Here is a 14,345-nt window from a genome sequence, read left to right on the forward strand (position 1 = left end):
TCAGCTCTGACTGGATGGAGGGGAATGGAAGGATTTTAATAATAAATTTATTTACGGTCACAGGATTTATACTCCTTGCAGACAGCTGGTCCTTTGCATCCTTTTTGAGGGTTGTTGAAGCCACCTGGAGCTTTTTCTGTGACCTGAATGGTGCTTCAATGACCCTCTAAAAAGGATGCAAAGGACCAGCTGTCTGCAAGGAATATGAATCCTTCCATTCCCCTCCATCCAGTCAGAGCTGAAGAAGCTTCAAAGAAAGGTTTCAAAGAAAAAATAAAAGCCAGCTGCCTCTTGAAAAAGCATCTTTGATACAATGGGGTGCATTCCCCTTTACTGTCTTGTAGATGTTGACTAAGCCAGCATTACCACTGAGAGGGAAATATAGGGGTTTATAATCCCCCAAACTTGGACAATGTCAGGTTGCCAAAGCCTGATTTGTTTGCCTAGGGAAAACTATGACATGATGCGTTTTCTTCCACTCCCTTCTTTCCCCTTACTCTATGGTAACAGAATAAGAGCTGCAAGGGACCTTGGAGGTCTTCTAGTCCAACCCCCTGCTCACGCAAGAAGCCCTATGCCATTTCAGACAAGTGACTGTCCGATCTCTTCTTAAAAAGCTCCAGTGTTGTATCATATTGCCTTTTTATTTTGACCATTTGAATTCCTCAAATTTTAAACGGAGTATTTTTTCCCAAAAAAATTATACTTGCATTTGCTTTTTTTATTTTTATTAATGTAAAATTCAATTAAAATATAAAATGTTATCAGTACTGCATTATTAGCAACACGGCCTTCAGATTTTATTAATATTTTTAAAAACCGAATCATGACAAATATGGAAGATGTAAGATTGTTTCGGGCTTTTGGGGCGTGAAGAGATTTAGAAGCGCAGCCTAAAAGCGAAAACATTTCTCTTGATATTTGCATATACTTTCTCCTTTTTCTTCCAAAGCTCCCAGTTGCATTAGAGATATCCTAATTGTTCTCATTTATCTACAGATTTTATTCTCGATATATTTTACAGCAACCACAGTATTGACTTATTCAATATCTTCCGGCCGGACAGGATGTGGTAACGGTATAATTGATTTCTTCTCTTTATCTCTTGATAGAGCTTTCCTCATGTCTGTAAAAAAGAGACATGGAACAAAATATAGGTTAGTAACACAATCTACAATTCAAAGCCCACCCAGTTTCCATCCTGAGGATGTTCAGGGAGCTATTAAGGACATGGCTACAGATAGTCCTCGACTTACAACGACATTGAGCTCAAAATTTTTGTTGTTAAGGGAGACACTTGTTAAGAGGTAGGGATTTGTCCCATTTTACAACTGTTATTGCCATGGTTGTTAAGGAAATAGACAATAGACCTTGGAGGTCTTCTAGTCCAACCTCCTGCTTAAGCAGGAAAGCCTACACCACTTCAGACAAATGGGTATCCAACATCTTCTTAAAAGCTTCCAGTGTTGGAGCATTTACAACTTCTGGAGGCAAGTTGTTCCACTGATTTAATTGTTCTCACTGTCAGGAAATTTCTCCTTAGTTCCAGGTTGCTTCTCTCCTTGATTAGTTTCCACCCATTGCTTCTTGTCCTGCCTTCTGGTGCTTTGGAGAATAGCTTGCCTCCCTCTTCTTTGTGGAAGCCCCTGAGATATCGGAACACTGCTATCATGTCTCCCCTAGTCCTTCTTTTCATTAAACTAGGCATACCCAGTTCCTGCAACCGTTCTTCATAGGTTTTAGCCTCCAGTCCCCTAACGATCTTGGTTGCTCTTCTCTGCACTGCAGTTAAGTTAGCAACAAGGTTGTTAAATGAATCCCGTTGTTCTGCCCCAGCTCCGGATTCCCGAGGATATAGACACACACCAACAGTCCTTATCAAATTTATTAAGTAGCAAGAATAAACCAAAGTCCGGCAAAGATTGGCAACCAGCCCAGAAAACAAGATACGATAAGACTTTTCCAAAAATGCTCTGATAATAATTACAAGTTGTTTCCAGCAAGAAACTTACTAACCGCATGTGACTTAAATAGGCTAAGGGAGTGGCCAATTATCCTCAAGCCTTACTCTCGAGGAGACCTCCTCCTCCTGAGTAGCCACTCCTGCCTTTTGGCAGCCCTGCGTGCTCGAGCACTGAGGAGAGGCTCCTCCACTTGGCTCTCTCCACTTGAAGGAGCCTTTGAAGGTTCTGAAGGCCCTGGCTGAGTCTCTGCCTCTGGCACCACAGCCTCTTCAGCCTCCTCGCTGTCCGACGCAAGTGCCGCCTGTGCCGGCTGCTGGCGGGACCCCACACCAGCCTTCTTATCATTGGGATCAGCCATGATCCGTGCAGGCCACTGGTGGGCCACAACACCGGTTTCCCCATTGACTTTGCTCATCGGAAGGTTGCAAAAGGTGATCACATGACCCTAGGGCACTGCAACCATCATAAGTACATGCCAGTTTCCAAGTTTTCTCATTTTGATCACGTGACCCCGGGCTGCTGCAATAGTTGTTACATGTAAAAAAACAGTCATAAGCCATTTTTTTCAATGCTGTTGTAACTTCAAACAGTCACTAAGCAAATGATTGTAAATTGGGGATTATCTGTAGGTCTTATTACTTGTGGGTTCCATGAAGAGTTTAACAGATTAACAGACTTGGAAGGGACCTTGGAGGTCATCTAGTCCAACCCCCCACCCAAGCAGGAGACCCTACACCATTTCTGACTGAGGGCAGTCCAGTCTCTTCTTGAAAGCCTCCAGTGATGAAGCTCCCACAACTTCCGAAGGCAACTTCTGTTCCATGGGTTGATTGTTCTCACTGTCAGAAAACTTCTCCTTATTTCCAGGCTGAATCTCTCCTTGTTCAGTTTCCATCCATTATTCCTTGTCTGGCCTTCAGATGCCTTGGAGAATAGCTTGACCCCCTTCCTCCTCTCTGGGGCAGCCCCTCAAATATTGGAAGACTGCTCTCATGTCTCCCCTGGTCCTTCTCTTCACTAGTCTAGTTATAGGAGTGATACTCAAAACTCAGCATCTGGAGCAAAATTGGATATTGCATGTTATTTTTATCCATTTTCCACCAATTATGGTCTGACAAGCTCTCTTTTTTTTCTGTATCTGTTCTGCCCCACTTATGCCATTTGATGGTCTTTTTGGAAATTTGGATTACAGATAAATGTGTATATACGGATTTCCCCTGTGCTAACTTAAATGTTTATAATTTAACAATATTGTAATACAGTGCACAAATATATACGTAAGGCTATTTACCAAAATATAAAATGTAAGAAATGTGTAGTTTATTATATTTTATTCTTATACTTTTACATAATAAGTTCATTATTATTGTTTTTACTGTTAACCATTTTGTTATTAATATAATTTATAGATGACAGGCTAAGTAGATTGTAAGTAGATTTAGTAGTTTAACAGTTTGACATTTTTTTGGCCTGTTTCACCAGGGATGGGAAACTAAAATTGTTATATTAATCAGCATTCAACTAGGGAAAACATTAGGTGTATATGTGTCGGTTTTAGTTAGGATTTTTAAAGACATTTTTTTTGTTAATGTCCTTCTTGTTGTATTTTTTCTTTTCTTTTTTTTAATATTTTGGTGTTTTGCATTTTAATCTTTTTTGAGTAAATTAAAAATTTTGAAAAAAAATAAGTGTATAGTTTGGCAGAATTTGTTTCTGTATTTTGCACGTAAGAATTTAAAACAAATAGAGAGGAAGACATTTTTTAAAATGGGGATTTATGTCATCATCTGTAGGAGTTGAACAGGCTGAGCTGGATGGCGGGGTTAAACGTGTCATCACTTTGGAATCTTTGTGCTCTCACAAAAGACCTCCGTCTAGCCCCCTTCCCCCCACCCCACGGAACTCCACTGACCCTTATCTAGTGTCAATTTAGCTTTGACCATTAGTCAACCAGATTTTTGGGTACTGTATCAATAATAAACTCTTCAGTGCATTGAACCCTGTGAGTCTTCCTGGTTCTTTGCACCTGATGTCGTGTTTATCCCAAATACCCTTTACTACTAAAAATCTGTACGCTTACCGTAAGCGTCTTCGTCGGGTTCCCCGCTGCTGGCCGAGTAGTATTCTAACACTGTTCTGTACACGCTGTAGCCCAGTTGCTTGTACATGTTCACCGCAACCTGATTTGACACTCTCACAAAGAGATCCACAAAAAATCCACCCTTTCTTCAGCAAGAAAGAAAACGGAAGGGTAAGAAGACAGCGAGAGCAACATTAAGATTGTACGGCGTTATTACGAGAAATCATGGCGCTAAGTAAAGGGCAAGTTGTATCTGTTTATGGGCAAATAAGAATTGAAGGGTTAGGTGATTCCCTGACTAGAAAATGATTGGATTAATGTTCTCTTTTTTCTTTTCTTTTCTTCTTTTATCGGGGTGACGGAGTGGAGCCGAGCATTTACTGGCTGGATGCCCTTCCTGAAGCCTATGGGGAGTTCGCAGCAGATATTTTCTCTTTGCACCCAGAGAGAGAAACATCTGTCGCTGCCTAGGATTGAACTCTCAACCTTTCGAGTGGGAGGAGAGAATCTTCACCTCTAGACCTCTGTGCCACCTACAATTGATGTTTTAACTGATGTTCTTTTATATTCTGGCTTAATTATATTACAATTTCTAAATGAAATATAAGGAAAAATTAAGAGCACTCAAATTACAATCTATATATATTTCACATGAATGTTTATTTTATTACAATTAGCTCTTATAATTGTCATCTTATTGCTATAAAATCCACCCATAAATGTAAAGATTCACTAGCTCTTATACACGGAAAAGCACTTTGGCCTTCTGTATTATTTAAATGTGCTTTCTGCAACTGTGTAATTTTTAAATGAATTGAAAATGATCATCCATCCATCCATCTATCCTTTTGCCATCATCTATTTTTAAGAATGCCACAAAACTCACAAGCTGTAGCATAAAAACAAAACATCAGATTTTGTCACCTCTCTGTCTGATTTCTAAGAAACCAGACAGTTTCCCTAAACTGAATATTTTACCTAATCAATACCTTCCTGAGAGCGCAGCCAATCTACCTGCTCACAACCTCCAAAATCAGCCTCACCTTTCCGAGATTTCCTCCAGCAGCTCCATCAGTTTAGCAGCCAGCCCCAACCGTCGAAACTCGGGGGCCACCGAGAGTGCGGTGACGTGGCCATGCCACTCTTCCCTGGCCACGGATCCTTCAGCTTTGCCCATGACTGCAAGGAAAATCAGCGGTGATCATCCAACACAAATGTTAGTTCGGGCATTCGTTTAGCACTTTCTTATTCCAACAGAAGAAAAAAAAAACGATTTCACTACAGAAGCATGATCCTAATGAGAAAAAATCTCAAGTTTACAGCTTGAGGCAAAACTCACTTCACCAATGTTTCCCTTAGCAACATACATTTTGGGCTCAACTGTGGTCGTAAGTCAATGACTACCTGCATAGCATTTGGAGGAACAAAATAATTCCGATTTTGGGTATTAAAACTGGTTTCCAAAAAAGAGGAAGAAGGAATGATGGGAAGTTTAGCAGAAGCTCTGTAGGTATTAAACAAGACTTTAGTTCCTTGTCAAGTCAGTTTTTCCTAAGTCAGTTTAAAACAGGTTTATCAATGTAGATAACCCCTGGTAGTAAGTCAACATAGTATAATAATAATGGAACTGAGTTCCATCTTTTTGCTACGCAGCTGATCAAGAGACCGTCTTGGACTAAAATCAGAGAGAGAATATGGAAGGATTCATCTATGGCTCCCCAAAGCAGGATGAAGAGAACCACTTAAAGAATAAGGATAAAAATATACTTTTTCATAATGCCTCTTTAGGGCCTGCTTAGCTTCATGCTTTCCTTTTGCCATTAATAACTACCCACCATGCCTGGAACTGCTGGGGCTACCGGCCCACATCATGCAGGAATCTAAGCCATAAATGCTCGTCTAACCACCTTACACCATTCGCAGTTAAAGGGAGTTGCTTAAATCTGCTATTAAAAATATAACGGCAATTTAAATCGAGGTGGAGGCGTCACAATGTATTTCCAGCAAGGAGCCTGCGAGGTTGAAGAGAAATGTCAATGAAGCAATGAAGCATTCACATTTTGATTTTCGAAACAAGTAAAGTGCTTCGGAGTTAAGTTAGAAAAATCACTATAAAGTTATCGGGATTTTGAAAGGAGCATCCCGTTCTTGCCATCTGTAGTTTTTTAGACATACAGATAGTCCTTGATTTAGAACAGTTCGTTTAGTGACTGTTTGAAGTTACAAAGGCACTGAAAAAAATGACTTATGGCCATTTTTCAGACGTATGACCTTCCAAGTCTCCACGAGGCAGGTGATCAAAATTCGGAGGCTCGGCAACTGGCATGTACTTATGACAGTTGCAGTGTTCCAGGGTCTCGTGATCCCCTTTTGCAACCTGACAAGCAAAGTCAATGGGGAAGCCGGATTCACTTAACGGCCTCTTTACTAATAAAAATGCAGTGATCCGCTTAATTGTCTTGTTTAGCCATGGAAATTTTGGAGCTCAATTGCGGTCCTGAGTTAAGGACAAGCTACACATTATTCTTTTAAAATGTGCGGAAAATTTCAAGTCCATGTTGTCCATGGGCTCTTCCTAGCTCCAGTTATTTAGAAACCCATACAGTTAATCCCCAATTTACAATCTGTTGCTTAGCAACCATTCAAAATAGGATGCACCCCCCAAAAATAGGACTTTTGACCTGGATTTTAAATTGTAATCTCCACTTCCCTTTTTGTGGGTTTAGCAACTGCAGCCTGGATTTACAGCACCCTGGAGGTCATGTGACCACAATTTATGATCTTTTCTTTTTTCCCCTGAAACTGGCTCTTAACTTCCAGTTTCTGGCAAATATTTCTACTTAATGACCTCTGTGTTCACTTCACAATTGCCATGTTTGCTTAACAACGGTTATAAAAAAGGTTATAAAACCAGGCACGGTCACGACTTACGACCCAACCATCACGACTTACGACCCAAATCGTGGGCTCCGTTACGGTCATAGGTCGAGAACTTGTAGGTTCAGTTCTTAAAGAGTCCAAGATAGAAAAAAAGGGAAGATGTCGTACTTACTGTAGCCCATCAGCTCTCCTCCGGGAGCTTCCGCCACAATAAAATACTCTGGCCAGTGAGCCAAGTACTGCAAGTAGAAGGGAATTCCATACTATGAAGGGTTTTACGTTAAGGAAAATTCATCTCAGCCAGTCTGCATTCATGAACAAACGATGCCTCATCAAATAAAATTAAAAAACAAAACAAAACACGTATACGAGAATCACTCCAAAACTCCCATTAGTTTTGCCTATGAAACCTATGAAAGAAGCCATCACATTCCAGAACGTTAAATATATACCCTTCTGGGTAGGAAATTACATGTTCCCATTGTAGGTGTGTTTCTTCTGTTATACAGGTAGTCCTCGATTTACAACACTTCATTTAGTGACCGTTTGAAGTTACAACGGCCCTGAAAAAAGTGACTCGTGATTATTTTTCATGCGTATGACCGTTGCACATCCCCAGGGTCACGTGATCAAAATACAGATGCTTTAGCAACTGACTCATATTTATGACGGTTGCAACGCCTCAGGATCACATAATCCCCTTTGGCGACCTTCTGACGAGAGAGGTCAGTGGAGAAGCCAGATTCCCTTAACAACAGTGTTACTAACCGAACAACTGCTTGGATTCACTTAACAGCCGTGGCAAGGAAGTTCGTAAAATGGAGCAAAATTCACTCAGCAACTGTCTCGCTTAGCAACAGAAATGTGGGGCTCAATTGTGATCGTAAGCCGAAGACTACCTGCATTCCCCTGAAGAGCCCACAATAAAAATAGAGGTGTGCATTTTAGAGAAAGGCTTGCAATTCCCTAGCGATTATCTTGTAGTAGCAAGCACATGTGCACCTCCATCACTGTCTGGTTTGGCGCTGCAACCCAACAAGACAGACACAGACTTCAGAGGATCATTAGAACTGCAGAAAAAACAAGGGCTACCAACCTGCCTTCCATGGAGGACCTGTATACTACTGCATGAGTCAAAAAGAGGGCTGTGAAAATATTTACAGACCCCTCACATCCTGGACATAAACTCTTTCAACTCCTACCCTCAAAACAATGTTACAGGGTATTACACAACAAAACAAGTAGACACAGGACAGTTTGTTCCTCTATGCCATCCCTCGGCTAAACAACTAATTCCCACAACACTGTCAAAACTACCTAATAGGGCTGTGTTACTATTATTCTTCTCTTTCTATTACCTATCTCCTTATGACTGTAACTTTGTTGTTTGTACCTTATGATTTATACCGACTGTTTCTTTTAGTATCCTAGTATGATTTATGTTGATTGCTTATTTAGTATTCTATGACTAATAAAGAGAAGGACCAGGGGAGACAGGATAGCATCTTCCAAGATTTGAGGGGCTGCCAGAGAGAGAAGGAAGGGGGTCAACCTATTCTCCAAAGCACCAGAAGGCTGGACAAAGAATAATGGATGGAAACTGATCAAGGAGCGATTCAACTTGGAAATAAGGAGGAATTTTCTGACAGGGAGAACCATCAACCCATGGAACAGAAGTTGCCTTCAGAAGTTGTGGGAGTTTCATCCCTGGAAGCTTTCAAGAAGAGTTTGGACTGCCATTTGCCAGAAATGGTGTAGAGTCTCCTGCTTAGGCGAGGGGTTGGACTAGATGACCTACAAGGTCCCTTCCAACTCTGTTAATCTGTTAATCTGACTATCACTGAGTGTTGCATGTTATGATTTATGATGATTGTGTTTTATGATTATGATCATGATTTATCACTTGTTGCCTGTATGTACCCTGAGAGCTTATGCACCGGAGACAAATTCCTTGTGTGTCCAATCACACTTGGCCAATAAAGAATTCTATCCCAGCTCTGACCACTGACGTCTTCAACCCGAAGTCTCAAAAAAGATACAGTCTCTGTCAGGGGGTCCAAGTTGCTGTGGAAAACAAGAAAAAAAAACACTGTAAATATTGAGAGAAGGAGAAGGCAGCACTAAAATTGAACATTTCTTAGCCAGGGGGATAATCTTTCCAGCTTCTTCCAACCCACAGAAGTGTTCCTAGACCATGGCTGTCATTTTCTCCAACGTCAAAGCAATGGGAAGCAAATCCCAGCACTCCGAGTGAGAAGACAAGAGCTTTGGAGTAGCAGGCTAATTAATTACAGGTAGTCCTCGACTTACGACCACAATTGAGCTCAAAATTTCCATTGCTAAGCGAAACAGTTAAGAGGGCTTTGCCCCATATGATGACCTTTTTTTGCAACAGTGTTACTTAACAAGGTTGTTAAGTGAGTCTAGCTTCCCCGTTGACTTTGCTCAACGCAAAAGGTCGCAAAAGGGGAGCACATGACCCCGGAACATGGCAACCGTCGTAAATACGAAGCAGTTGTCAAGCGTCCAAATCGAGACAAGGGTTGTAAGTGTGAAAAACGTTCCAAGTCACTTTTTTTCAGTGGACCCTGTAACTTCGAACATTCACTAAACAAGCTGTTTTTAAGTCAAGAACTACCTGTGGTTCTTATTTCAGGGTCTGATGGAAAAACTTTAAAAGGCAGGACTTATCTCCAACTAGCTCAACCTGTCTATCAAGGGATTTAATCAGAATGGAGCTGGAAGAGACCTTGGAGATCTTCTAGTCCAACCCCGTTCAAGCAGGAGCATCAAATGATGTTTTCCTTACAGTATGTAGCAACACAGCAATAATTCATAGTGCAACCTCTACATGATGCAGGTACCATATTTTTCGGAGTATAAAACGGACCCTTTTCCCCCCTAAAAGGGGGTGAAAATTTAGGTGCGTCTTATACACCAAATGTAGCCCGCCCACCCACTGGCCCCCACCCTTTGGCCTCTGCCTCCCAGCAGTTACCTCCTTGCAAGCAAACAGCAAGGAAAAACAGCTCCTTTCAGCTTCAGCACAGCCTAATTAGCACAAGTTGATTGGATCAGCCTCCCAGCTCTCCACTGATTTGCTCTCAGCTGTTTTGTGTGCAGGGCTCTGCTGCAGGCAAGAAAATTGCTGGAGCAGATTTTTTCCCCCTTGTGCTAATCAAGCTATGCTGAAAATGAAACTGAAAGTAAAGCAGGCTGTTTCTGCAAGGAGGCAAAATTGCTCAGAGGCAGAGACAGAGGGAGATTTCTTTTTCTTCTTTTCCTCACCAAAAAAGGTAGGTGCGTCTTATACTCTGAAAAATACGGTAAGTCCTCAAAATACAACAGTTCATTTAGTGGTTTTTCAAAGTTACAACGGCACTGAAAAAAGGGACTTATGGCCATTTTTCACACTTACGACCATTGCGGCATCCCCACGGCAAAATCTTTGGGGAAGTCAGATTAAGCTAACAACCATGCTACTAACTTAACAACTATAGCGATATAACAACTGTGGCACAAAAAGTCGTAAAATGGGGCAAAACTCACTTGACAAATGTTTCACTTAGCAACAAAAATGTTGGCCTCAATTATCTGCACAAGAAACCAGCAGGAGGAGCATTGATTAAGAAAAAGAGAGCCAGTGTGGTTAAGTGGCTGGACTAGAAACTAGCAAAACTGTGAGTTCTAGTCCCTCCTTAGCAGGAAAGCCAGCTGGGTGACTTGGTCCAATCCTTCCCTCTCAGCCCAATCCACCTCACAGGGTTGTTGTTATGGGAAAAACGGTGAGAAAGGAGTATTGGTAGGCAAGTTCGGTGCCTTGAGTTACTTGCAAAATAATAAAGGCAGGATTAAAAATTAAATAAATAAAATAGAAATAATAGGTTGCTTTTTTCCGGTGTGGCTCCTATGTCTGTTTTTTGTGTGCGTATATTTGTGTTTGTGTGTTTGTAAATAAATGAATAAAAAAGGAAAATCTTCCGGATGTTAAAATTATCTCAAGATTTTCAAGAAGAAGGCAGATGGCCATCTCCCCTGGATGGTTTAACTGGTCTTTCTGCATAACGCAGAGGGTTGGACTAGATGATCTCATGCTTCCATCATTCTAGGGTTGTATGGCAGTCAACTACAGGAAGGGTGTTTGGAAAAGCTGGGCTTTGTGGTTAAAGCCAAACCAGAAGGGCCACAGGTGTGGTTTCCTTCTCCTCCCTCCCTTCCATCCATCAACACCCTCCTCAAAGGCTGACATGACTCTATGAAATTAAAGCTAATTAAAAGATTAAAAGACAGACCCGGTAATATCCAAATTCCACTCTGGGAAATCTGACAAGTGAATCGAAATAAGAGTGGAAACTCTCATTTTTACACTTCAAGAAGTGAACAATGTGAGCCATCGAGGGAGTATCACATCCTTGCAACAAGCAACAGCCTTATCAGTAGTGAGATGGGCGGCATATAAATTCAATCGATAAATAAGGAAAAAATGAATTCTTGTTTTCATTCTAGAAGGCTTCTCCTAGAAAAACGGATAGCAGAAAAAGACCTAGGTGTCCTTTTCAGTCTGTTTTTTGTGATTATTTTTAATTGTAATTTAATTGTAATTTTTACATATCTCCCCCCTCCCTCCCCCCTCCATATATATATACACACACACACACGTACATATATATGTATGTATATATGTATGTGTGTGTATATATATATAATTTGTTTTCTTTTCTTTTCGTAGGCTTTATGTGTATTTCTCTTTAGCCAGGTTCTTCCTACGTAAACCAAGATTTTTATGCAGCCCTAGTTCAGTGAAATCACAATCCACTAGTTTCTAGGCTTTTTTTCAGGCAGCCAGGCAGCCAGCAAGTCTCCCAATGGGCAGCAGAGAGCTTGCTGGCTGCCTGGAAAAAAGCCGAGAAACTAGTGGATTGTGATTTCACTGAACTAGGGCTGCATAAAAATCTTGGTTTACGTAGGAAGAACCTGGCTAAAGAGAAAGATATATAATATTTATATATAATATAAATTTATAAACATAATGGTAAATATGATATAATACAATATTACATCTTATTTCATTGTATTATACATTATAAATATTTATCTATATTCTCAGAGATGTCCCTCTGACATCTGGCCTTGAAAAAAGCAAAACCACATTGGACTCGGTTGGGACCCGGATGGGAGACCACCAGGAGATCCAAACGGCTTGCTTCAGAAAGACCCAGCAGACCCTCCTCCCTTCCTCCAGCCAGCCAGCCAGGGCTTTAGCATCAGCAGCTGAATCCTTCCCAACCAGCCGCCTGCTCAGCGGGGGAATCGCATCTGATGTCCCTGGACAGGAGACCACCAGGTGATGCCAGGGCCAGAATGGGATGGGGGAGCCGGGCTGAGAAGCGGGAAAAGCCCCCCCCCCAAGAAGAAGCCCAGAGGAGACCTGCTATGAGCTCGGGGAGGGCTGGGGGGGGGGAAGCAAGCGCTCAGCGGGGAAGGGGGGCTCTTGAGGTCATTTAGTCCATCCCCCCCCCAACGGGCTCAGGACACGGTTTGGGCCCTCCCCCGCCCCCCCTCCTCAAACTCTTGCTTCCTTGGGAGCCCCTTCCCCACGCGCGGCCCCCTCCCTTCTCCCAGATCCGCAGCCAGGGCCCCCCGAGGTCATCTAGACCACCCGCCCGGCGCTGGGCCCGGAGCCTCACATGTTGTTGAAGCGGAAGAGGTCGTTGCAAGTGAACGCCCGCAGCGAAGTCATGCCTGTCTCCAGGGCAGCCGACCCGGAAGCGGCCGCCGCGATGCCCCGCCCCGTGACCCCCCTCAGCGTTTCCGCCCCGTCGCCCGGCAACGGAGCCGCCGAAGCCACGCCCACCCGAGCGTAGGAGACGCGCGCCGAGCCTAGAGGCGCCGCGAGGACGTGCCACGCCCACCGGAACGTAGAGAGAAGTGATAGAGGCGCGCTGATTCCTCTCGGCCGTCACTTCCGGGTTCGCATCATCTAATAAATGGGCCCTTTAAAGTCTCTTCCTCCTTCGTTACTACCTCGCAGGGCTGTTGTGTTGGAAACAGGGAGGGCAAGGCGGGCTATAAAATGCAATGCAACCACCTCCTCCCTGGTCATCATAAGGGTCGGACTGGAACCCTTACAGCTGCGTTTCTCTCCTTTGGCAAGTTTAAGAGAATTTTATTTTATTTTATTTTATTTTATTTTATTTTATTTTATTTTATTTTATTATTTTATTTTATTTTATTTTATTTTATTATTTTATTTATTGTATTGTATTGTATTGTATTAATAACAAATCAATGCATGAAGAGTGTGGCCCCTGAGTGTCATACATTCTAATACAAATGCAATTAATCAAGTTAATCATAATCCTCACATTCAATCCACATATATTTCTAATAATAATGCACACTTATATTAACGTATAGTCTATCGTTATTCAATTGTTCCACATTTTCTCGTTATGACTTTCATTTTGTGATGTAAAAAGTATACACTAATATTCCCCCTTTTCTCATTTCTATCATTTATTCTAGCTTTTGATCATATCACCCTTTATTAAAAAACTTTTCCTTTATTTCTTGTCTAACTTGTTTAGTTTACTTTCGTTCACTTTGTCATTGCACCTCGTACAACAAAATTAAATGCCATCTTCAGTGTCTATTATACATAAAAAATAAAACAAAATCACACCTCCTTCACATTCTATGCAATTGAACTGAAACCCCCAGATATTGCATTAATATCAGTGATATATAATTTATATAAGTGATATGGCACTATACAGCAGAATTCAATATAGTTACTGCTCTGGGATAGAAGCTATTTGACCTTGCTTTTATTGTCCTGTACTGTCTGCTGGATGGTAATAGTTCAAAAAAAAAAAAGGATGAGATCCAGGATAAGATGGATCTTTAAGAATGTTTTGGACTTTCTTAAGGCAGCGGAAGCTATAAAGCTCTTGCCTGGTGGCTCAGCAGACTAATAGCATTGTGATTAACACCAGCTGTCTGCAATTACTGTATCTCCCCAGGCTCAAGGTTGACTCAGCCTTCCATCCTTTCTAAGGTAGGTAAATTGAGGACCCAGTTTGTGGGGGCAATAAGCTGACTTTGTATAAATATACAAAAGGATGAAGGCTATTGGTGAGCACATTGTAAGCCGCCCTGAGTCTTCGGAGAAGGGCGGCATATAAATCAAATTTTTTAAAAAAGGAGGGGAGAGAGCAATCAATGATCCTCTGGCCAATGATGTTGACCCTCTCTGCCACTATGCAATTGGCAAACCATGCTCAGGTCCAGGAAGTTAAAATACTCTCAATGGTGCAGCGGTAGCAGGTCACTAGCAGTTTTTCATTCAGTTGTTGTTTCCTGAGAAGTCTCAGATAGCATATTCTCTGCTGGGCCCTTTTGACCAGTGCTGCAATGTGAGT

At 41.9% G+C, this 14,345-nt stretch overlaps 1 protein-coding gene across 1 annotated transcript; it reads right to left on the reverse strand.

Moving 5' to 3' along the window:
• Positions 1-711: 711 nt before the first annotated feature.
• NAA20 (N-alpha-acetyltransferase 20, NatB catalytic subunit) lies at positions 712-12,799 on the reverse strand. The gene is made up of 6 exons (XM_034419946.3): positions 12,612-12,799; positions 8,964-8,988; positions 7,097-7,187; positions 5,088-5,223; positions 4,045-4,190; positions 712-1,126 (listed from the first exon to the last, which is right to left on the reverse strand). The coding sequence occupies exons 1-6, from the start codon at positions 12,662-12,664 to the stop codon at positions 1,041-1,043; spliced, it is 537 nt and encodes a 178-aa protein (XP_034275837.1). The 5' UTR covers positions 12,665-12,799; the 3' UTR covers positions 712-1,040.
• Between the last annotated feature and the right edge of the window lie 1,546 nt (positions 12,800-14,345).

The sequence above is a fragment of the Pantherophis guttatus genome, chromosome 3, assembly GCF_059756535.1.
Source record: "Pantherophis guttatus breed Tessera chromosome 3, ASM5975653v1, whole genome shotgun sequence".
Classification (NCBI taxonomy): Eukaryota; Metazoa; Chordata; class Lepidosauria; order Squamata; family Colubridae; genus Pantherophis; species Pantherophis guttatus.